Source organism: Colletotrichum aenigma, assembly GCF_013390185.1.
Source record: "Colletotrichum aenigma strain Cg56 chromosome Unknown KSG_Cg56_contig10, whole genome shotgun sequence".
Taxonomy (NCBI): Eukaryota; Fungi; Ascomycota; class Sordariomycetes; order Glomerellales; family Glomerellaceae; genus Colletotrichum; species Colletotrichum aenigma.
In genome coordinates, this window is record NW_023500916.1 from 757,212 (window position 1) to 779,676 (window position 22,465).

At 38.1% G+C, this 22,465-nt stretch overlaps 3 protein-coding genes across 3 annotated transcripts; 2 read left to right on the forward strand and 1 right to left on the reverse strand.

Moving 5' to 3' along the window:
- Positions 1–13,744: 13,744 nt before the first annotated feature.
- Positions 13,745–15,686, forward strand: CGCA056_v014063 (Heterokaryon incompatibility protein 6, OR allele; the record flags this gene model as incomplete). Its single annotated transcript, XM_037329305.1, has 3 exons — positions 13,745–13,790; positions 13,871–15,516; positions 15,564–15,686. The coding sequence occupies 3 exons, from the start codon at positions 13,745–13,747 to the stop codon at positions 15,684–15,686; spliced, it is 1,815 nt and encodes a 604-aa protein (XP_037172079.1).
- Positions 15,687–17,291: 1,605 nt separating this feature from the next.
- Positions 17,292–18,540, reverse strand: CGCA056_v014064 (putative secreted lipase; the record flags this gene model as incomplete). The annotated part of the gene is made up of 2 exons (XM_037329306.1): positions 17,292–18,170; positions 18,259–18,540. 2 exons carry the CDS (start codon positions 18,538–18,540, stop codon positions 17,292–17,294), a joined length of 1,161 nt encoding a protein of 386 aa, XP_037172080.1.
- A 2,014-nt stretch (positions 18,541–20,554) lies between these two features.
- CGCA056_v014065 (uncharacterized protein) lies at positions 20,555–21,856 on the forward strand (the record flags this gene model as incomplete). The annotated part of the gene is made up of 3 exons (XM_037329307.1): positions 20,555–20,856; positions 20,993–21,177; positions 21,243–21,856. The coding sequence occupies 3 exons, from the start codon at positions 20,555–20,557 to the stop codon at positions 21,854–21,856; spliced, it is 1,101 nt and encodes a 366-aa protein (XP_037172081.1).
- Between the last annotated feature and the right edge of the window lie 609 nt (positions 21,857–22,465).

The following is a 22,465-nucleotide window of genomic DNA, read 5'->3' on the forward strand; positions in this document are numbered from 1 at the left end:
TAATATAATAATATAACTTTTTATATTTAGTCTACTTTTAGATTTTTTTTGTTATTAATTTATATAATAATAAGTTATTTAATTTTTTATACCATTATTTAACTAACTTATTATTATTATAGCTATATTTTTAGTATACTTTTAGTTTCTTCATTTTATAAATTAGTTAGAGCTAAATCTTTATTAATTATTAATTTACATAAACTTAGCTACTACCTACTAAGGTTTTATAAATAACACCTCTTATATATTATTATTTATTGTTTCTTTATTATTTCACTACAATTAACTTTATATAACCTCTTATTTCTAACTCTATTAAAGAGATAGATTCTCTTTTTTTTATAAATACTAAAAACTTATTTTTTAATTACTCTAATTTTACTAGCTTCTCTAATAATAAGAAGCTTATTTTGAAAGATTTTAACTTTAAGGATAACTTTCTCTATAATTTTATCTAATCTCTTTCTATTTATTTTGCTATATAAAAGCTTATTTTAATATATTTCCAAATTATTTATTTATTACTTTTTAAATATTATATTAAAGCTTTTATAAACGTTAGTTTATTTTTAGTAGTATCCTCTTAAATAAAACTTAAAAACCTTTTTATAGAGTTTTTTATTTAAAATATATAATTACTATAGTTAAAACTAACCGCTTTATTAATATTATAACTTATAGTAATATCTTTAAATAAATATATTATTATATTATTTTTCTATAATTATAAAACTAACCTTTTCTTAAGTAATATTACTTAATATATTTATTACTTTAATAAATCTATTAAATCTATTTATATTAATATAAATAACATGGTTCATCAGTCAGCCAGCCAGACCAGTCAGCCGGACGTTTTTTTCCCACATACACAACAAAATCTAGTATTTCTCAACTATAACGCATTAAATCAACTATTAGTTGTTGCTATCAGAATCTCCTGAGGGTTCAACATCTTTAGAATAGGTTCGCGCGTTATGCCCAGTCTCACCACACATACCACAGCATCTCTAAGCTAGCTAGGCTCTCTTTGATGGACCCCCCTTATCGTCCTCTTAAGGTGCTAGATGTTTCCCTTCTTATTTCCCTTTAAGCAAAACCTAAGATTCCTCTATATTAAGTGCCCCTCTAAGCTGGACCTATGTTCTTTTAGCCCTCTAGCGCTTAATAAGTGCTATATTTATATCCTTAAGGGTATAAAGCTGATCAGTTAAAATAGTGATTAAGTATGCTATTACTTATACACCTTTTAATAATTACTTAACTGCAGTAATAATTAGTGTTAATAAGCTTCCTTGATAAGCAGAAATATAACTTTTAATAAAGTTAGACTGTAAAACAGTTTATTATAGGTTAGAGGGCGTTTGCGACTACTAAGGTGGAGGTGTTGAAGGGTTGGCTATAGGAGGTGTAGGCGTCTGTAAATATATATTAAGCTTTTTGATGATATAGTCTGGGTCTTATAGTGAAATTTTAACACCTTAGAAATCAGACCTGATATTTTCCTTATTATAAACCTTATTATAGGCCTAATAGAAGGTAATAAGGAACTTAGACTTAGTGATATGATTTATAGAGGCTCTGATAAATTAGTTGATTTTATTATTATATGCGCGTTTTAAAGGTAAATAAAGGGTAATATCTAATAGCTGTAGTATATATAATGAATGTGTAGGCATACTGATGGTTATAATATTGTTCTGCTTGTAGTAATTATTGAATTCAGCTGATAAATAGCTTTTATAACTGTTAATAATAAGTATCTAATAGACGCCCTTTATTTAGTTCTTAATATGTTTATTAAAATATTTAATTTAGTTAAGACCTATCTAATTATCTATCTATCTATTAGCAGTAGGTTTAATCACCTAGTTGCCCAGAAAACCTAATTCCATAGTCTAACTAGCAAGGTGATATACACCCTTAACGATTATAAACAGAGGGATGCACCACCTACCTGAATTAATATATTTAATAACTATAGCCTATTCACAGTTGCTAAGCTAGACAGACTTTGCTTTGCTATATTAATCAGCATATATGACCACTATTAACATAGTGATTATACCTATTATAAAGCTAGTTTTATTAAAATTATATAGGTCCCCCTCTTAGATGTTATACTTGGCTATTGTATTGCATAATAGTGTAAACCACTTTAACATAACCTCAGGATCTTCTTAAAGAGCCCTTTAATAAATATATAAATAATTAAACTTAGTTTTCAGAGCAGGCTGTAAGTCCACAAACCGCCTAGCCTATCGCTTGCTAACAGGCTTGCTATTACAGGCTTATAGCAGGAGATTAGCTATATCTTCTACACTACTGAGGCGGAAAGGAAATCCTCTGGAATCCTATTTAATAACGTATTAGAGAAGTGTTTTCTCTTCGATCAGATTGAGTTTATGTCGTTGGGGTTGAGCTTGTTCGCGTCGCGGTCGGTTGTTATTCCTATCGGCTAAGGTGCTCTTTAGGATACTGTAGGTCTTTGCAGCACGCGAAATGCTTAAGTTATTACCTGCAGCGCATGTCGATCGGATCGCTTCAATCGCGAGAATGACTTTGTCTTCTTGGGTGTAGATTGGCATTATGGTTGTTGAGATTTTATACGTCAAAGGTTTAAGTGATTTGGACGTAAGAGTGTTTAGAAAAAAACGTCCGGCTGACTGGTCCGGCCGGCTGACTGATGAACCATGTTATTATTTTTCTATTATTTTATCTCTATAAAACTAATAATCTACTAAAAGAATAAAAATATAGTTTACTGTTATAAAGAGTTTATTTCTTTTAGTTATAACTATCTTACTTGTTATAATATTAATAAATAAGTCTTAATAAATCTTTATTATTTTATTGCTTTAATATAATTACTAATGTTTTAGTAGTTCTCTATATAGTTTGAAACTTATATTAAGCTTCTTTATATTACCTCTATTTAGAGCTATAAAATATATATTAATGTTAAAAAGAAATATATGGCTAAATTCACTATTAAAGCTATTATTAATATTAATTCTTTTTTTATACTTTTTATTAGTTCTCTAGCTATTTTTATTTATAATGCTTTTATTATTACTTCTATTCTAATATTACTTTTATTTAAGCTTAATAAAGTTTAATTATACTATTTTATTTAAGTTTATTTAGATATAGCTAAAGTCTTTTATAAAGTTTATTATACTTTTATTTTATTTTTATTTATAGATTCTAACTATTATTTAGCTTATTAATAATATTATTATTATTTATATTAAATAAGAGGAATAAAAGTTTAAGTTTTAAAGTTTTTATTATTATTATTATTTATTTATTTTAAGCTTATTTTAGCTTTATTATACTTTTCTATGGCTTTATATTATAATAAAATCTTTTTATTTCTTTTTACTTTTCTAATTGTAATTTATTTTTGTTAACATATAACATTCTTTTATAATAATAATAATAATATAATAATAATAATAACGCTAAACTTACTTTAATATTCTATATAAAATAAACTAATAAAGTTTAAGGTATAAAACCTTATATAAAAATACTCTATTTCTTATAGCCTATAACCTTAATATTGATTATGTAATACGTATAGCTACGTAAGCACCTTATGTAATTAGCAGTTTAGCAGGTTACGTTTCAGGTTATCTTCCCCCTCACTTTTCCCTACTAGAGGATGCAACCTGCGAACAACAACAACCAGACTCATCACAATACATCTGTTCCCTTATTCTTATCTATACAATTAAATGCTCATAAATGCTCAGAATTATTACCTTTTATCATAACATTACCACATATATAACCTTATACTATACAGGCGCATATACCACGCCCCTGAATACGCTTATACCTGTGTTAACAATTTTATTATTATTTGTTTTATTCTGCTTTTATTTATATATTATTATTTATTTATAATATTATATATTAAAGGTTATTATTATTCTTATTTATAAAGCTATTCTTTTTAAACTTATTAACTGCTTAATTATTTTATAAAAATCATAAATGTTTCTAAATAGGTTGGTTAGCTATATTTAATCTATTTAATTAGTAATTTATAGCGCTTATTTATATCTATGTATTTTATTATATTATTAAAATAGATTTAATTTCCTATTTATCCTCTCTATTTTTAAAAATAGATAGTAGTTAAAAGTTATTAACTTTTTAGCTTAAAAATAAATTATTTATAGTATAGTATAAAAGGTTAATATAAAAATAGTTATAGATTTTACTTAAAATATTTAATTTAATTATAGTTAATAAGATTACTTTAATTATTTTATATTTTAAATATAATTAATTTAAGTTATTATAAAGTTATCTTATATAGAAGTTTATTAAAAATGACTAGATTCTATTACTTATTTTATAGCGCTTTACTAGTATTTATTTAGTATTTATTAATCGCTTTACTATCTATTAAGCTATTATAATAGTAGCTTGAGCTATCATTATAGTTAACTTCACTTTATTAATCAACTAATTGGTAGGTAATTTATATAAATTCATTGGCTTTAATATAAGCTAAATTATCAATATTAAATTAATATAATATTTATAAATTAAAAAGAATAGGTTAATTTTTATTATAGCTATATTATGACTATTAATTACTAGTTAAATAATAATAAATAAACCTCTTAGTTATTTTAAATAAAAATAATTATTATTTATAAAACTATTTAGATTTTCTAATTAAAGTGTTGAGTTATTTTATCTATTTATAAATAAAAAGTAATCCTTAAATATTATTTAATCTGAATAAATATATAAAATTATTACTAAAACTAACTTATTTAGCTATTACTTTTAGTATTAATAATTAACTTTAGTATATTATAAAACTAATAATAATAATTTATGAAATATTTTATATATACTTTTATATTTATTAATATTATTATTTTTAAAGTTATTATTTTTAAAAGCTTATTAATTATTATTTAGAGGTATTTAGATCGTATTTTCACTATACATAGAAGATTTATTATAAGATTTTTAATAAAGTTACAATATAGCTATTTTATTATTCATAATAACTAAAAAAGCTTATGTTTTATTTATTATTATATTTTTCTATAATTATAGCTATTATAGTTCTTTATAAATTAATAAATAGCTAAAATTTATTTTAGCTAGAAATAGTACTAAGCTAAAATAATTAGTATATTATTTGAATTCAAATAGCTTGTTATTATTAAGTTATAATATCTTTAGATTAATTATATTTAGAAGATATTCTATAAATAGGTTTGATTTATTAATCTTAATATTTAGATTTAGCTTTTAAATATTAATTAGTTAAAGATATTAATATCATATTTAGTAATTTATAACTTTAAGTTTAATTAAAAAGAGAAGTTTTAATTTTCTTTTTTTATTATAATATAAACTTTTTAATATTAATTAAATATTCTAAAAAGCTAAGGTTTTAAATACTATTATAATATACATTTCTATACATATTAATCTACATACTTTCTTTAAAATAGAGTTAAGGATTATCTATATACTTTTTCTATTTTATTTTTTATTTTTTTAACCTTTTAAAACGTTTTATTTATAATATACAGATATATTAAATATAACTATAAAATAGCTTAATTAACATTCTAAAAGAAAAGTTATATTTTAAAAACTATTTTATTTAATAATCTTAAGATTGTATTAAGTATTATCTTTATTTAAAGTATTAAAGCTTTTATAATTAGTTAAGATTTTAAATTTAAAATAACTTTTTAATTTTACATTTTATAGTTTTAAATATATAATTATTATTAATAGCTTTTTATTATAAATTAAATAATTATGTTAAACTAAACTTAGTTTCTATAAATAGAAAATAAGAAAATATTATTATTTTGATAAATCTTTTTGAGTTGATATTTCTCTTATTATAAATTTTAAATATTTTATTTTAATCAGTATTAAAATTTATAAATTTAAATAATGTAATATTAATATAATTTAAAAAATAATATTTAAATATTTAGAAAAAGCTTTTATTTTTATGTTAAATAAATAGATTTGTTTTTATAAACAAAATAAAAAGTTTTATAATTTCTAAATATTTTAATACAAATATTTAATAATAATTAATAAACTTCAAAATATTTTATAACGTTTTTATAAAAATAAATACTTTGTATTGGATAATTATTCATATTTTCTTTATATTATAAATAATACTTTTATTGTTTTTAAAAATAAATTTTATTTGTTTTATTATTTTTATTAAAAACCTATATTTTATTAAGTTAAAATTAAGATTAGCTGTTTTAAGTTTTAGAAACCTTTATAAACGTTTTATTAAGAATCTATTTAAAAGCTGTTATTTTCCATTAATATATTATTAATATATATTATTATAAAATTTTCAAAATCCTTTTAAAATACAATATTAATATATTATTAAAATATTATTAAAATTGTATTTAGTTTACATAGATAAATTAATTATTTAAAAAACTTATATTATATATAAAGTATAGGTTTCTTAATATTATTTTATCAAATAAATGTTATAAAGAGTTATTATAATATTTAGTTTAATATATTATTTTATTCAATTAACTTTCTAGAAATATTTTAAAATTAAAAATTAAAAATAATAGTTTTACTTTATAATTATATTTAATATTTAGTAATTATAATAAACCTATAGTCTTTACTTAGTTTCTTAATTAAAATAACTAATGTATTAATAAATAGTTTCTTAATTTAAATAAACCTCTTCTTAAATAAATTAATGAATATCTTTTTAAATATTAATAAATTTCTTTTAATATATTACAGAGGAGGTTTTAGAATAAAAATGCTTTTTAATTAAAGATATTACATTTAAAATAGATTTTATAATCTATATCAAAATAACTTGAACATAAAAAATATAATTTAATACATTTAAAAAACTTTATAAATTTATTATAAACAAATTATAACAGCTTTTTAAAATGTGTTTTTAGTTATTTTATTTGAAATATACTGTTAATATTGTTTAAGCTTATGATTTATATATTTTATGACTATTTTAAATAGCTAATGTTTATTAACCTTTTAATAAATTGTTATAAATAAAACAATATTTAGTTAACAAGTTTTTTAAATTTATTTCATTTTATAAACCTTTGTTTATTGTTATAAAATAATAATGATTTTTATTTTCTAATAAAACATTTAATTTTCTATTATAGTATATGTAATATTATTTTATTTTATTTAAAGTTTTCTTTCAAACAATTAATATTTAATTTCTATTATATAAATAACAAATTATTATGTATAGCTTTTAATTTTAAAACATACTATAGCTATTTTCTTTATAGTAATTTAAATTCAATTATTAATAGAATTTTATAATTATTATATTTAGTAATTAATACATAATAAATAGAAATAATAAATATATTCATAATCTATTATTATTTAAATATTATAATTATAATTTATTAAAATATTAATAAAAATATTATTATTAATTCTAATTACTAATATTATAAGAAGTTTATTTATATTATGTTTTAATTAAAACTATTTCTAATTAGTTTATTCTTTTATTTTCTTTAACATTTAATCTTATATTAAAGTTATTTATTTTTTAAATTAAAAATAGTTTTATATTTTAGTTTTTCTTAAGTTTAAATATATTATTTCTTTAGTAGTTTTTATTATTTTAAAATTATTATTTAATTTTTTAGCTTTTTAAAAAGCTTTTTATAAATAACTAATTGAATTATATTTAAAAAATAATATATTCTTTTATTAAAACTTTTATTTATTTGTTTATATAAAATATATATTAATTTTATTATTTATTATTTCTATTTATATTTATTTTCAGAAATAATAATTTTATTTTAAAAGTTATAAATCAATATAAATTATTATAAAAATAATATAATATCTTTAGTTTTTATATAATATTGTATATAAAGCTTAAATATTTAATATATTTATAAAACGTTAATCATTAACTAAATAATTAAAAAGCTTATATAATAATGTCTTATATAAATAATTAATTTAAATATTATTTAGTTAAATTATATTATTTACTTTTATAATAATATATTTTAAATAAGAGAAAAATACAATAAAGCTTTATTATATCTTATTTTAAATTCTAATAGCTTTTTAAAAGCCTTATTCTTTCTTTTTAGATTATTATAAATATGATTTAAATATGTTAAAAAATATTTAATTTAATAAAGCTATTATTATTTTTTAAGCTATAAAAAGCTATAATTACTACTTGTATTTTAGGTTTTAAATAGAAGTTAATTAGATATTATACTTTCCAATTATTTAAATAGAAAGCTTAATTTATTTTAATTTTATTATGTATCTATTATATTCATGTAATATATTTATTATAGCTTTTTTTAAACTTAAAAAAGTTAGAGAGAGGTTTTAAATATTAAACATTATTTATTTCTCAAATAATATTTAGTTAAAAAATCATAATACTAATAATAATATTAGTAAAATTACTATAATGTTTAATATTATTAATACTAAAATAGTATTAACTACTATTATTTATATTAAATCTATAACTAACTTATTACTAATTTATTATAAAATTATTAAATTATTAAATTAGTTATTAAACTTAGTAAGAGCTATAGATTATTTTAAATATCTTTTTATTTATCAATATTAAACTTAAACTAGCTACTTTTAGTTTACTTAGCTTTATTTTCTATTTATTATCTATTATATTATATAACTAATAGAATAAATATTTAAAATAGCTTGGATATATAAAAAGCTAGCTTTTAATTCATTTAATTTAGAGGTATTTTAATTATAGTAATTTAAGTTAAAGAAAGGAAGTTTCTAGAATACTCTTTATATAGAAGAAAAATAAATATAAAGCACCTATTAAGTAAACATAGTTACTAGGGGCAGAATTCTCAGTAGTCTGTAGTATCGCCTAGATGTAATAAGTGGGCGTAGCCTGTAATATTAAACCTAGTTAAAGTTGTGAAGTTATTATTGAAGTGATGTTGAAAGTGATGAGATTGTTAACGATAGCGCACCTAAGCGCGCGTGGGGGAAATGGGGCCGAAGAGATGGCGATCTGCAGGATCGTGATCACGTGACCAGTAGGCCGTTAGCTGAAGGGGGAAGTCGGAGGTCGTTGCAGTACAGGTTCCAGGTAAAAATCACAGTAGCTGGCCAGAGGCCTTGACCCTGATTATTTGGCTCAATAGCTGGCAGGAACCAGTCTGCCCTCAAAATGGCAGAGACTGGCCCGAAACTTTCCACTGTATTGAGCAGCGTTGTCGCTCATCCTCTCAGTCGGCAGCAACTGGATGCCCCCCAGAGTGAAGCGCCGACGGACCTTTGGGAGCTCACTGACAAGGTCATGAAGTTTTATACCCCATCATCAGACAATACCTACATGATAATCTCGACTTTTCGGCAAATTCTTTCGAAACAGGGAGCGATCGCTCTAATGACCGACATCAAAACGATCAGCAGAGATCAAGTGAAGCTCAAGGCATTCTCACGCTACCTGATTGACACAATCCTCAAGCCAAGTTAGTCGTGATTCTATTTGAGAGGTTTGCTATCCGGGCAGTGTCCGCCACACACGCGTGTCATCCGTAAATCCGGCTAAGTCACACTGTTTTTCTTACACTACTTTTTAGCGACAACTTTTCCCATATACTCATCTCGTTATCGTTGTCGTCGCTCGTCGTCGTTGTCGTCCCTCTCCCTATCGTTTTCTCTACTACTGTCGTTCTTGTCGAAGTATTGGGTACGCTACGATCGAAGTCACAGGGGACACTGCCCGGATAGCCACCTGGCACTGCCCGGCTAGGAACCTCTTATCTAAGTCAATCTTGTACTGACCAAAGTTTGATTTCAATAGTGAAGCTTGCGAGTATGGTCAATTCTGTCGCACTGGCATCCACACCCGCGTCGCCCAACCCCAATGCTGCCAACTGGATTACCCAGCTCGCGGGCAATACGCAGCCTGCAGCCAGAGGCCGACGGGAAATCCTCAAGGATGAATGCCTCCTACGTAATGGATTCCGCTGTGCATACAGTCATTACAGCGATTATGAAAGTATTACGAAAGGGCTATTTGTGCCGCCTGCAGGCATGCCCGCCGGTGGCACTCATCTCTCACATGTGTTGCTGTTAGGCCTTGGGAAGTTTAACAACGCCAATCAAGTCGAAAGAGAAACGGTGGCCAATTTTTGGTATGCTTTGTACCGATACTTCCCTGGATTGGAGGGGTAAATCGGCCCGGACAGCCTGAATCAACACCAGAATCTCATCACCTTTCACACCGGTGTTCGTGAAGACTACGACGACCACAGGTTGGCTTTCAATCCCATCGAAGGCAAGGTAGGTCATCTTTGCAGTTTCTTGTCCGCTAAATATTTCAATTTTTATCTAACGTCCGATGGATAGATCAACAAATACGAGATCAAGAACCTTCAAGGGGCCCCTTTCGCTGTCAAACCCCCGCAAGGCCATCGTGAAGTCATGACGCTGGTCTCATTCGACAACAGATACCCGCTCCCTGAGCCGGAGTTTTTCAGGGCTCATTATGAGATCGCGAAAATTCTTGATACAACTGGGATTGGGGTAAAGATTGAGGCGGAGATAAATGCTTCTTATTACGACCCCGAAAACCTGAGCCCTGATGGCTCAACTGACTTGGCGTCGATCCTGAAACGGAAGATGCTGCTGAACGTTTGATTCCAACCCAACCTCGCACAGGATGGCAATGCTCGTGGTGTTTGCGTATTGACACATCTCCTGGGTTTGTTTTGAGTGTTGGAATTCGTTTGGGGTCTTGTTTTGATCCACGACTTTGGTCTTTTTTGAGCTTTGCGCCGTAAAGTGACTATTTCCAAAGCAAAAATATCATACGAGTTGGGATGTTTGTGTTTGCTATTTGAACTTCAAGAGACCCAGGTTCAGTGTGACAACATAAGCAAGGACCTTCTCGGGAAGGACCCAAAAACACTTATCATCCGTGAATTGAAGAAATGTTTCCCTCATATTTCTATACAGCTCTCATTTCATTTCCTTCCGTCTTCTTTTCGTGTCTTCCCTTTAGTTGTCGCACCCATTGGCTAAGACTTGAGTTCCGCTATATTTGGATACTCGGAGCATGCGGCCGAATAGAAAAGCTTTTGATTGCGTGTCAATGACCAGAAAAAGTGTACAAATTGATGGACACGTCCAAGGTTTGTGCGGTGAGACGAAGGTAGCAATATTTCCTCTTTTTGGGAAATGCAAGTTGAGGAAGAAGTGGATGCCGCAGCATGGCAGCCACTCTGCTTTCAAGTTGGCGCAGGGGATGTGTTTGCAGAAGCTCTCTAATTTTGCAGTTCTTGCGCCAACAGCTTCGGTGAAGCCTCAACAAACAGCTACAGAACCCCTGGCTTCAAGAGCGCATATAAAACCACATCATGACCCAATGACACCCCCTTTGAAACTTTTCATCTTTACACCAGCGACCCAATTCACCAGACCATCATGCTTCGTCCCGCCTCCCAGCTGGCCATTGGGCGGAGCATGCTCCCACGCGGATGGCTGGCATCGAAACCACTTATTCCATCCTTTCTTGCAAGGCCTGCCAACAGTTACCCAGTCTTTGCCCTCAAGCGAGTTCTTGGCCCCTCAACCATCAAGAGGTTCGCCTCCAGCGGGCCAACTAAGAGGGAATCAAAGGCGACGCGAGACACTTCTGTAACGACATGCACTGTATCCCAATTCTGCAGAAAGCATGGAGAAGACTTGAAAAGGTGGATTCAGACCGGGAAAGCCTTTATAATCGGTTACCGCACCACCTACGGACATCATGAGCTCTGGGAATCATACAAAGAATCGCTGTCACGCCACGCACGCCTGGGGTGGAACTTCAAGTTGATCATCATTGAAGACGAAGATGTTCTCGATGGTCTCTCCTTCCATCAAGTACGGAACATCCACAACGACCTAGTCTCAAGGTCTACCGGATTGAGTCCGAATGAAATAGCTGAATACGGGGCCCCTGGACTTGATTTTTTTACGCACATCAGCGACGAATATCTCATGGACATTAAGAGTGGGGAATCGCGCATGCGACCTTTTACTCTGGTCTCTGCCTTATGGAAACCTTGGTACCTTCATCCCCTAAAACGCTTCATTGCTCGGTATCTGTCACCTAAGAGTGATCCTGAAGAGGGACGTGGTTATTTGCAATTCAACGAATGCGATCTGTCCCCAACTTTGTATCAAAAGTTGGCATGTACCAAAAGGGATTCCAATGAAAAACTTGGTTGTCTTGGTAGATACGGCAGGTGGACTTATTCTAGCGTCTGGGGCCGTACAAAATAGATGGTTCATTTTTACTGCGAAGCTGCACTGGGGAAAAACAGATCCAGAATCTTTCTTCATGGAGTCTTGCTAGCGGATACTTCCAGCTGACCGAGTACAAATCTTTTTGTGCTAGCTGCATATCATTTCCATTATTCATTTTCTAAAAAGCGAGACCCAAAACCGAAATCCATGATATATCCCTACCCGTGCTCCCGCCGCCGTCGTCGTTATTGTTGTTGTTGCTGCTGTTATTGTTGTTGTTGTCGCCATCGTTATAAGATGATTATCCGTCCGAATAGCAAATCTCGCATGAAAATCACGGTTTATCGGTTGATATATCGATCGATCAAGAACGTAAACTGAGACCTCCACCATTCCAGGAAGCCATTAAATGGGATGAGGCCCGATGGCAGGTCATATAATGACAAGGATGATAACAAATTGCGACAGGATCAAGCCCGTCCGAGTGCAGCACATTGAAGTAAGAGGAACATAACACGGGGCTTCAGCCATAAGGATCTGATCAGGTCCCCCTGACAACACGGGAAGTTAGTGAGATTTAATGAGCTGTTGAAGATGGTCCTATTGCCGCGCACACTGCGTTATTCTTCTATCCGCTAACGATAGATGGTCAACAAGAACACGCAGTCCCCATGGAAGGATGAGTTTGGTAGGTACAGGCTGTTTTCAAATACCTGGCTATCTGGGCAATTGAGTAGAGGCTTGCTTGAGTCACGAATCACTGTAGCTTTCAAATTATGAAATGCACTAAATGTTTTAACAAGTTGTGGAAGTCTGTGTTGCCAAAGCCAAGGGAGTGAATCAAGTATTGCCTCGCCGTCAGGTCGTTTGCATCAGGGGCATACGTCTTACCTGCGCTTCACGATGCTGGCTCCCGGCTTAGGCTCGAACGACGCTGAGCTTGCTATATAGGGGATCAAGCTAACTATTGTTGGTTCTTGCCAATGTCTTCTCTCCCGTAATTGAGCTTCCGATTCCCAGATGAGTGGCAGCACTTTTATTCATGGATTGCAACAGGGATCTCCACAAGGACCAATCAAATGGCACACATAGACTGGGGTTGGCGCGGGGTTGCTCACTTGCAGCCGGCCGGCTTCTTGTCATTCCGCGTGAGGTGCTGCTGACGTTTCCTTTGCGATGCAGCATGAGGTTGTTGTAGACTACATACTCCCTTGGCAACCAGCATGCGACTCCAGCGCCATCCACAGACCTCACATTAGAACCTTCTCAAAACCCACTCTTCCTGATCGTGAGCGTAGTGATGGAGTCGGTTGTCAATAGTGATGATGGACGTACAGTCACAGCTATCGTCAACAGATCGGAACTAGTCGAGTCTTGTCAGTGTTGTCCAGCTAGGCCGTATCTCGAGATTGATATCCCCCATGAAATGATGTCCGTTGAGAAGTTGACCATCGTCACCATCTCACACGACCAAGGTGCGTTGTCACGATTGATCCTTGCAGCCGCAAGACTATGCCACTGCGATGGCGCGGATATTCATTGATCACGTGCGCAGGCTTTAGCAACACAGAGGAAGCCGACCGCGGAACGTATAATTCGTCGTTTACCTGGTTCGAAGTGGTAGTGATCTCGGAATCTAACCACGAGCGATCGCCTGCCAAGGATGTGCAAAGAAATGTTCACGCATCGCGAGAAAGGAAGCGCCATGAAAATGTGTACGACGTCCGCGACGACGACGACACCCGACGCTGGCTCTCTACTATCCATGGAGGTGACACCATTCAGCTGGTCATGCGTGCGGAATTCCCGGCCTGGGTCAACTACTGCTACGAGGCAGAGATAAAATTAGTCGGTACCGCCGTTGACAGCGATACTATCCGTCCTTCATTCGAGGCCTCGGTTACCAGCAAGAGGCCGAACATTTATACGGCGTTGAATCAGTCTTCCCGAGACATCCGAGTTCTCGCAATCAGTCCCGCTTCCTTTAACGAACCTATACACTGTTCTCTCAAGATAGTGTCACTGGACGATGACAAAATCCAAAGCTACGATGCGCTTTCTTATTGTTGGGGCAACTTGCCAGCAGACAATTTTATCGAACTTGATGTCGAATCACTCTCAGGGGAAGGCGGGGAAGCACATCAACTGGCTCTATCCACAACCTTGTTCGAAGCATTGCGACATCTTCGACCCCATACAGGGTACCCTAAGCTACTATGGGTCGACTTTATCTGTATAAACCAAAGCGACCTTGCAGAGAGAGCTGCTCAGGTGGGCATCATGCCCAAGATCTACTCCCGAGCGGAGAAGGTCCATGTCTGGCTCGGATCAAGCGACGTAGTAACTCAACGAGTCATGAAAGACGTCATGGACGTCGCCTCTCGATACGACGACGGTAGCATTGAAGCTGACGAAGGTCAAACAGAGAAAATCAAGCAAAGACATGGGCCGGTATTCCCAGGACATCTTGAAGATAGGATGCTGACCTTTGTGTCCGACTGGCGGAGCTGTGACTTTGCCTGGTTCAGGCGTACCTGGGTTCTTCAAGAAGTTGCCAATTCGAAGTCGGCAGTGGTTCACTGCGGACGCGATGTGGTGCCCTGGTCCGTCATCTTGAGACTGGCAGATTGCTTCATCAAGGCCAAGCGGATCACAAGCCTCTTCAGGTACTCCATTATGCCTCCTATCTTCACATCGCTCTTTCGGTTGGAAAACAACGTTGTAGTAGACGCACCTCGGATATCTGACCGCGGAATCCTCGAAATCCTTGTTGCCGGCCATGACCTTGAGGCCAGCGATCCGAAGGACAAGATCTTTGCTCTGTTACAGTTCGGCAGGGAAACCTCTGAGCTAGAGCGATTGCCATCTCTCATCCGACCAGACTACACAAAGTCCGTAGCGCGTGTATTTGCCGACTTCACGAGATGGTGGATCATGTCGCATAATTCTTTGAGAGTCCTATCTGCGGTACATACGAATAAGGATCGAGCGTGGCAACAGATGAGCTCTGGCCTGCCAGTAGACCTTGATTCTTTAAACCGGCCGACGTGGTGCTTCTGGCATGGCGGCGCCTCTAGCTGGGCAAAGGCAACTCTGGCGCTCTCAGAAACAACGCCGTACCGATCATCGGGCGATTCGGTCCCAGATATGGCACTGTTGGCAGAAGATGTTGATGAACCGATGCATTTACGCCTACGAGGAGTACGCGTATGCACGGTCGAAAGCATTCAATTATATCCAATGTTCAGAAGAACATCAACAAACGAGATGGAGAAGGCTTTCTTCCGGATCTTCGACCCAACAGGCCTGCAGAAGACATGGATTTGGAACAGGGAGGAGCAGACCATTCCGCCACCGAGCAATGTCTTTGAAGACCAAGACTCTCTGAATAGATTGGGAGAGCACTATTCAGCACACTGGCAGTTTGTGAGACAAACAGGTGGTGCCGTTCCATGTTGCAGTCTCTGCAATTTTCGTGGAATCAAATGTGAACGAGTTAGGAAAGAAGACGGAGAAGATTCAGTATGTGGCTTGTGCCCACACAATGCCAGAGTCTCCGATGTTGTGGTTTTGCTTGAGGGAGGTAACGTACCGTATTTGTTACGCAGATTACCCGATTGTGGATCTCATGGAAAGAGAAAAGAAGACGACGACAAGGGAGACAAAAGAGACGAAGGGGAGCAGGAAGAATCGCCCGATGGGCATACTTTATTCCCTGAGCATTACCAATTTGTTGGCGAGTGCTTTGCGGATGGGTACATGAATGGGGAGGTATGGAGGAGTCTTGTGAGTGATTTAGGCAGCTCGGGGTTAGAAAGTTTTACCCTGGTGTAAAGGGTAGAAAAACTACCAATGTACTCACCAACCAATTGTGGTGTTCTTAGATAGAACAGAACCAGACTTTTGGCTCTCGGGATGAAGTCTCGCTCGAGGTAGTGGATTATGGCGGCGGCTTCCTCGAACAACCTACCGCACCTTCACTTGTATCATGTCCAAATTGCTGTGGAACTTTGTCAGAGAAGTGGTGAGGATATAATGTGAATTTCGCTTCACATTCGGAACCCCCGAGCCTGAACCCCGTGTGACCCGGGTGCTCCCCCACTTTTCCGGGACTACCCCGTTGCCGCTCCACGGCAATTTGACTAGGCGGTGTCCGATGAGGTCCGGGAGTTCGGCACAAGAACAGATTGAAAAGGCAATTCGATTCACTGATCAAGGAAGTCCGAGTTCACCGTTTGCGAAACGGAAGATCTTATCACGATGGTCAATTTGATATAGTGCGCCATCAGCCAGGTTTCCGGAAGACTAAGCCCACACTAGCCTTCAATTCATCGCGACTTTTGGGTCTTTGCAAGGACAAGCTTTCTTCCTTCGTTGGTTTCTCCGCTGTCATGACGATACGGGCGGGCATGAGCCGAGGCTCTTCTCTCAGTCCCCATCCAAGGCGGACCTTTTCGTTCTCGGGACCAGGACACGGACGTTGTGATGAGTAGACGAGAGCCGTCCAGCCGTCCGCCTTACCTTCTGCCGGCCAGGGCGATGAGTGAGGCACATGTGAAGGTCCATAAAAGACGTCAAAGATACAACGCAAGGCGATATCACGGCCAATAAATGACTTGCAGTGGTGATATAGCCATGGTAGAATTAGGCGCCGATCCTCCGATCCTCAATGAGTCGTGCTCGGTAGCCGGGGTTCTGTTTTCTCTTAAACGCCGTCTGCGATTCGATCATCAGTGCCACGAGCATTCTTCAAGTTCGGGAAGTTGTTGGAAGATCGTATCACATACTTTGATCGCCCCCAATAACCCAAAACGCATGGGCCAATATCACCACTTCAGGTTAGGACAGGTATTGGGAAGGCGCACATCATTACCAGATTACGATTGTCATCATCTATGGGTATCCGCTCGACTAGCATTGACATATTTGCACACGTGGGCACGCATTTCTTTCCCCACACACCGCTATGACCGCCCTTACAAGGCCAGGATCCAGTCCCGCAGGACCTTTTGGATCTCGTAGCTGTTCTTCTCCATGAAGAACATGTGTCCGTTGCCATGGATGCCAGCCTCACCAAGCTCGAGGTGCTTGGCCTTGCTGCATCCGGCCTGCTGCAGGAACTCCACGGTGCAGTGATCGTAGGGCGCGTGGTAGGAGGCCTCGGAGGTGACGAGGAGGATGGGCTTGCTGGCGAGGTTGACGAGCTGGCGGGGCGCGGGCTCCTCAGCTTGCAGGACGCACTGGACGTAGTTCTCGCCCTTGGCGGCGTAGGTCGCCTGGACGAGGTCGGTGGTAGGGTCGGTGACCTCGGGGGAGTAGGTGATGGGGATGTCGGTCAAGCCATAGGGACGGCCGGCCTTGGTGCTGAAGATGGCTTCCTGGAAGGGAGGGCCCGTGGGCTCAAGGAGGATGAGAGCCTTGGTGAGCTCGGGGCGGGCGTCGGCGATGATGATGGGCATGAGACCACCCTGGCTGTGACCGAGAACGACGGCGGGGCGGCCGATCTTGTCGAGCAGGGCGGCACCCGCGTCCTGGACGGTCTTCTGCTGGTACGTGGCGTTGTTGACAAACTCGACGTTGGAGCTGTAGAAGGCATCGAAGATCGGGTCGCCCATGGTGCCGGTACCGGGCCACTGGGTGTGGTTGGCAGCTTGGGCCCAGAGCATGTAGTCCTTGACGGCGGTGAAGCGCTGCTGGATGATCTCAGCGGAGTAGGTCGAGGGCTTGATTGCGCCGTAGGCGGGCATCCAGGCGGAGCGGCCACGGAACGTCTGGTCGACGATGTAGACCTCGAAGCCCTGTCTCACAAAGTGAGAAGCCCAGCCACGGCCGCCATCGGGCTTGTTGAGGAAGTTCTGGGGACAATATCAGTAAGGTTCAAGGCTCGGCCGAGAAAGATTGTGACCTTCCGAAGAGGGCCTTTGGGATCTGCAATGCACTTACGGTACCCGTTTGGGCCTGTCCGTGGATCAGGACGATCGGCGTCTCTTGGGTGACGCCAAAGGTAGGGAGCAACTTCTCAACGTACATCTGGTCACGGAAGATGTGACCACCGGAGCCATCGTCGACGTAACCGCCTCCGACGTAGAAGTAAGAACGAATGTAGGGGACCTCCGAATCAACGCATCCCTCATCCGGCGTAGGCGGCAGTCCGCCACGTTGGGGGAACGCGGAGGCCTGGCCCAGCAGAGCGGCGGCCACAGAAGCTAGCTTGAGGAACTGCATATTGTGCTGCGTCGGCGTATGTCACCTTGATACCAAATGAGACACGGGGGGCTAGCAATTGACTAGATGGGAGACCCTTTGGAACAAAAGGAGTGGAAGGGGGAAGGGGGAACCGAACCAACGGAGAGTGACTGAGAAAAAGAGCGACAGTGGTTGGGCAGGGGATCAACAAAGTTTCCGTCCACGCGACGGAAGGGTGGCAACTCATTCTTTTTAATTGAACGAAAATCACCTTGCCGCGAGCTCCGCTAGTCTAGCATAAGGGTCCCATCCTTCGAGCGATTTCAATGATAGGGCTGATGGAGCGGCCAAGGAATGAGGTAATACGACGTCGAGACATGGCTTGCCGGTGAGCCTAGCGGGACGCCACCGCCTCCAAGGCTTCGATTCGGTCTGTAAGTCTGGATAGCGGCACTCGCCCGATGGACCGAGACGCCATGCGGCCACTTCCCGATCGTGGGATGGAGAGTGGGCAACTTCACGGCGTACGATATGCGGCGGAACTCGGGGGGGTTCAATTGACAATAGGGGATAGTTGGGGGTTATTCAGCACTGCCTAATTTCCATCCATCGAAGAAGTTGGCCTGCCCATATTAAAGTGGTGTTGTCCGGGCGCGAGTCAGTTCGCCGACAGGGACCAGGGCCTCAACACACGCGAGGGTCTCATATAGAACGGGGCCGCGGTAGCATCGTCGAATAACCATGGATATTAACCTTCACTAGAGGGCTGGATGCGGATCATGTCCGAGCATTAATCTCCGTGCGCAGAGGAAAGAGGAGAGAAAAACTGCTTCGTGATCGCTTTCTTGGGTTGCTGTCAAACGCAATGGGAAGCTCGGGTTTGGGGGCTAAGTTCTGTCAAAAGGACAATTGCCGAAGAGGGAACTTGTGTGCTTGAAGAGAGAAAAGCAATGACTTGCAATTTTGGTGGGGGAGTTTGGTGATCTTATGGCGGGTCGAAGAGTGGTGATTATGATGATCTTGGTCCATTTCCCACATCTTCCCACATCGGTCGTGGACAATCTGTTGATCGGACCCAAAATTCACTGGGGCATCAAGGAATCAACCTGCTTGACTCCAAGTGGTGGCCAAGACCGACTGTCTTACCGGCTTTTCAGAACGGCAAGACGGCTGTGGCTGTATCTACCGCTAGCTTTTGCTAGTGCCCAGATCAACCGTCAGGCCATCCCCGTCTTTTCCTAGTAGACGTTTGCTCCTCCGATGCATCCCTGCAAGGTACGCGCACGCACGCCCGCCCGCCAGCCACGGGGAGCAGATTTTGATATCGTATTTTGTGTCTTTCAACTCCGTCGGCAAAAAGATGAAAAGGGTCTGCCTGGTTCCGGTCGCTGGAGAACAAGATCTAAGCGAAGGCTGCCTCTTCATGCCGGTTGTTGTTGTTGAAGAATCAAGAAATCCGCTCCACACTCGAATCGTCTTCGGTACGCTTAAATCCTCTCGGCAAGCGATGTTGCATGCGGTGCTGCGGCACAAGAAAAAAAGAAAGAAGATCCCTGGATCTTACGTTACTTCTTGTAAGTCCGTAACAACCAGTCCGGTCACCTCGGCTTCTAGAAGTCTAAAGGCCTCCCCCTCGGACAGAGCCCCACGGTGGATCGCAATCACACATCTGGCCTGGGATGGGGGAGTCTGCAGCCGACGTGCATCCGAAGGCGCAGGGAAAGTTGGGGTTGAAGAACGGAGGTCTCAAGCCCTGATCCTTTCATCTGGGCCGGCCTCTTCGCAAGGTCTGGAAACTGGTCACGCCGCAAGAGTTTCTCGGAATGGTATGATGCCCTTTCGCAAGGCGCCGGGATGAGGAGACGTACGGTTGGGACTAAGCAGTGCCCCTATCTCTTAGTGTAGGTGAGGCAAAGAGGATAATAATGGTTCATGAACTGCCCCGTCTGCACTACTCTCGAAGGACCCTTTTTTTCGTCGTCTCTTTCTCTTTCTTGACCTTCCCTTCGTCCCACGTCGCTGTGCGAGTGCCCGCTTCGGAACTTCGCCGGCTATGGATGACCCGACGCTCCTCATCCATTGGCTCTTCAGCTGCCTGGCCTTGGCGGTCATGTTCGCCAGGCTAGTCTGGAGGAAGATAGCCAGGCAGGAGTACAACCTGGGCGATTATCTCACTATCGCCGCCTGCATCTGCGCACTGACTCGACTTGGCCTCATTCATGTGGTGTTGACCTGGGGGACGAACAACGTGACGCCGAAATTTCGAGACTCGCACAACTTTACAGACGAAGAGATCTACAGACGGGAGATCGGCAGCAAACTGTCTCTCGTCAACCGGGTTTTTTACAACTCTTAGTCAGTTCTCCCCTTTGATAACCCCCTGGTGCACTGCAACAACCCATGTTGCGTCCTCGCTTGTATGCCCTCTTCTGCATGCAATCGAGTCAGGAAGGTTTTTAGAGTTGCGATCGATATACTAACTCGACTCAAGTCTTTGGTTGCAGAAGCTTGTCTTGTTGGACGTCTACCGTCGTCTCATTCTCAACTTGCGATATGAGAAGATTACCATTTGGTCCTTTTCCCTTGTTTTCTTTGGCACCTACGTCGCCTGCCAGGTGACGACCTTCAGCGAATGCAACCCCTTTCACCTTTACTGGCAGGTTCTGCCTGACCCTGGTATGTGACTAGTCATATTTGAGGATTGTCAAGAGAACATTATGACTGACCACTCGCCCTTGCAGGATCATGTTCCAAGGCCCAGCTTCAACTTGTTGTCGTTGGAGTTCTTAACATTGTGACCGACTTCATGCTTCTCGTCCTCCCAATCCCGTTGGTCGTCTCCCTCAAGACCCCTTGGCAGCGAAAAATCCAACTCTACGCCCTATTCACCCTCGGAATTTTCATCATCGCCATCACCGTCATCCGCCTGCCGATCAACATCAACAACAAGGACCTGCAAACCAACCGCACGACATGGGCCAGCACCGAGCTGCTCACCGCGGCAATCGTCGTCAACGCCCCGACGATCTACGGCATGTGGAACAAGAGGAGGCAAAAGAAGTCATCAGGCAAATCGACCAACCCATCAGGTCTTCACTACTACGGCGGCGGCACCCACGCATCAACGGTTCACCGATCGACTGTTCGAGCCCAGGGACCGGAGGAGTCGTTCGCGATGAACTCCACAAGGCGCAAAATGGGACCCATGGAGGGTATCATGCAAACGAAAGAGGTCATCGTTTCAGAATTTCGGCAAGATGGAGACCACCGTATAAATGGACGATATGAGAATCTCCCGGATGATGTGGAGAATGCGTCCAATCATTCGAGCCAACACGGCATTTTGAAGAAGTAATGAGAAATTTCAGAGAGTAGAATAATATAACGGCATTACGACCCAAGTTTTCTTCATCTTCTACAGTGCTTGATTATTGATTAACATTTGGCGAAGAAAAAGAGAAAAAATCGCGCTTGAAATTTTTAGGCTCGGGAGACGTCCATAATCCTACCATGGAGTAGCTGGTTAGCTCCCGATATTAAGGCCCCGATCCTCCCGCAATCCAGCGCACAGACGACACGGGATCGGCATCATCAGACGAACACAACTCCAAGGTGAACCCTTGGCCTTAAAACGGGAGCAATCAAGATGCAACCTTCAGTCACCGGTATTCAGGGGCTTTATCCTCATTAGACATTGGCAATATGGCAGTTGTTATTACTTCGAAATGCAAAGAGGATGGTTCCTAAACATTCGCAATATTGAAAGATTGAATAGGGGTCAATGGCAGTCGGCAATTCTGATCCCAGAATCTTGCAGGTGGGTGGCCCCTTGAAGTAATGCGGCTTTACCAGCTGTGGCTATGTTATCACGATCAGATCTCAAACGGATGATGATAATCTTTCTTTCACTGTGAAGATTATATCAGGCTTTCCTGATAGATTTTCTGCACAGACACTGCCAAGT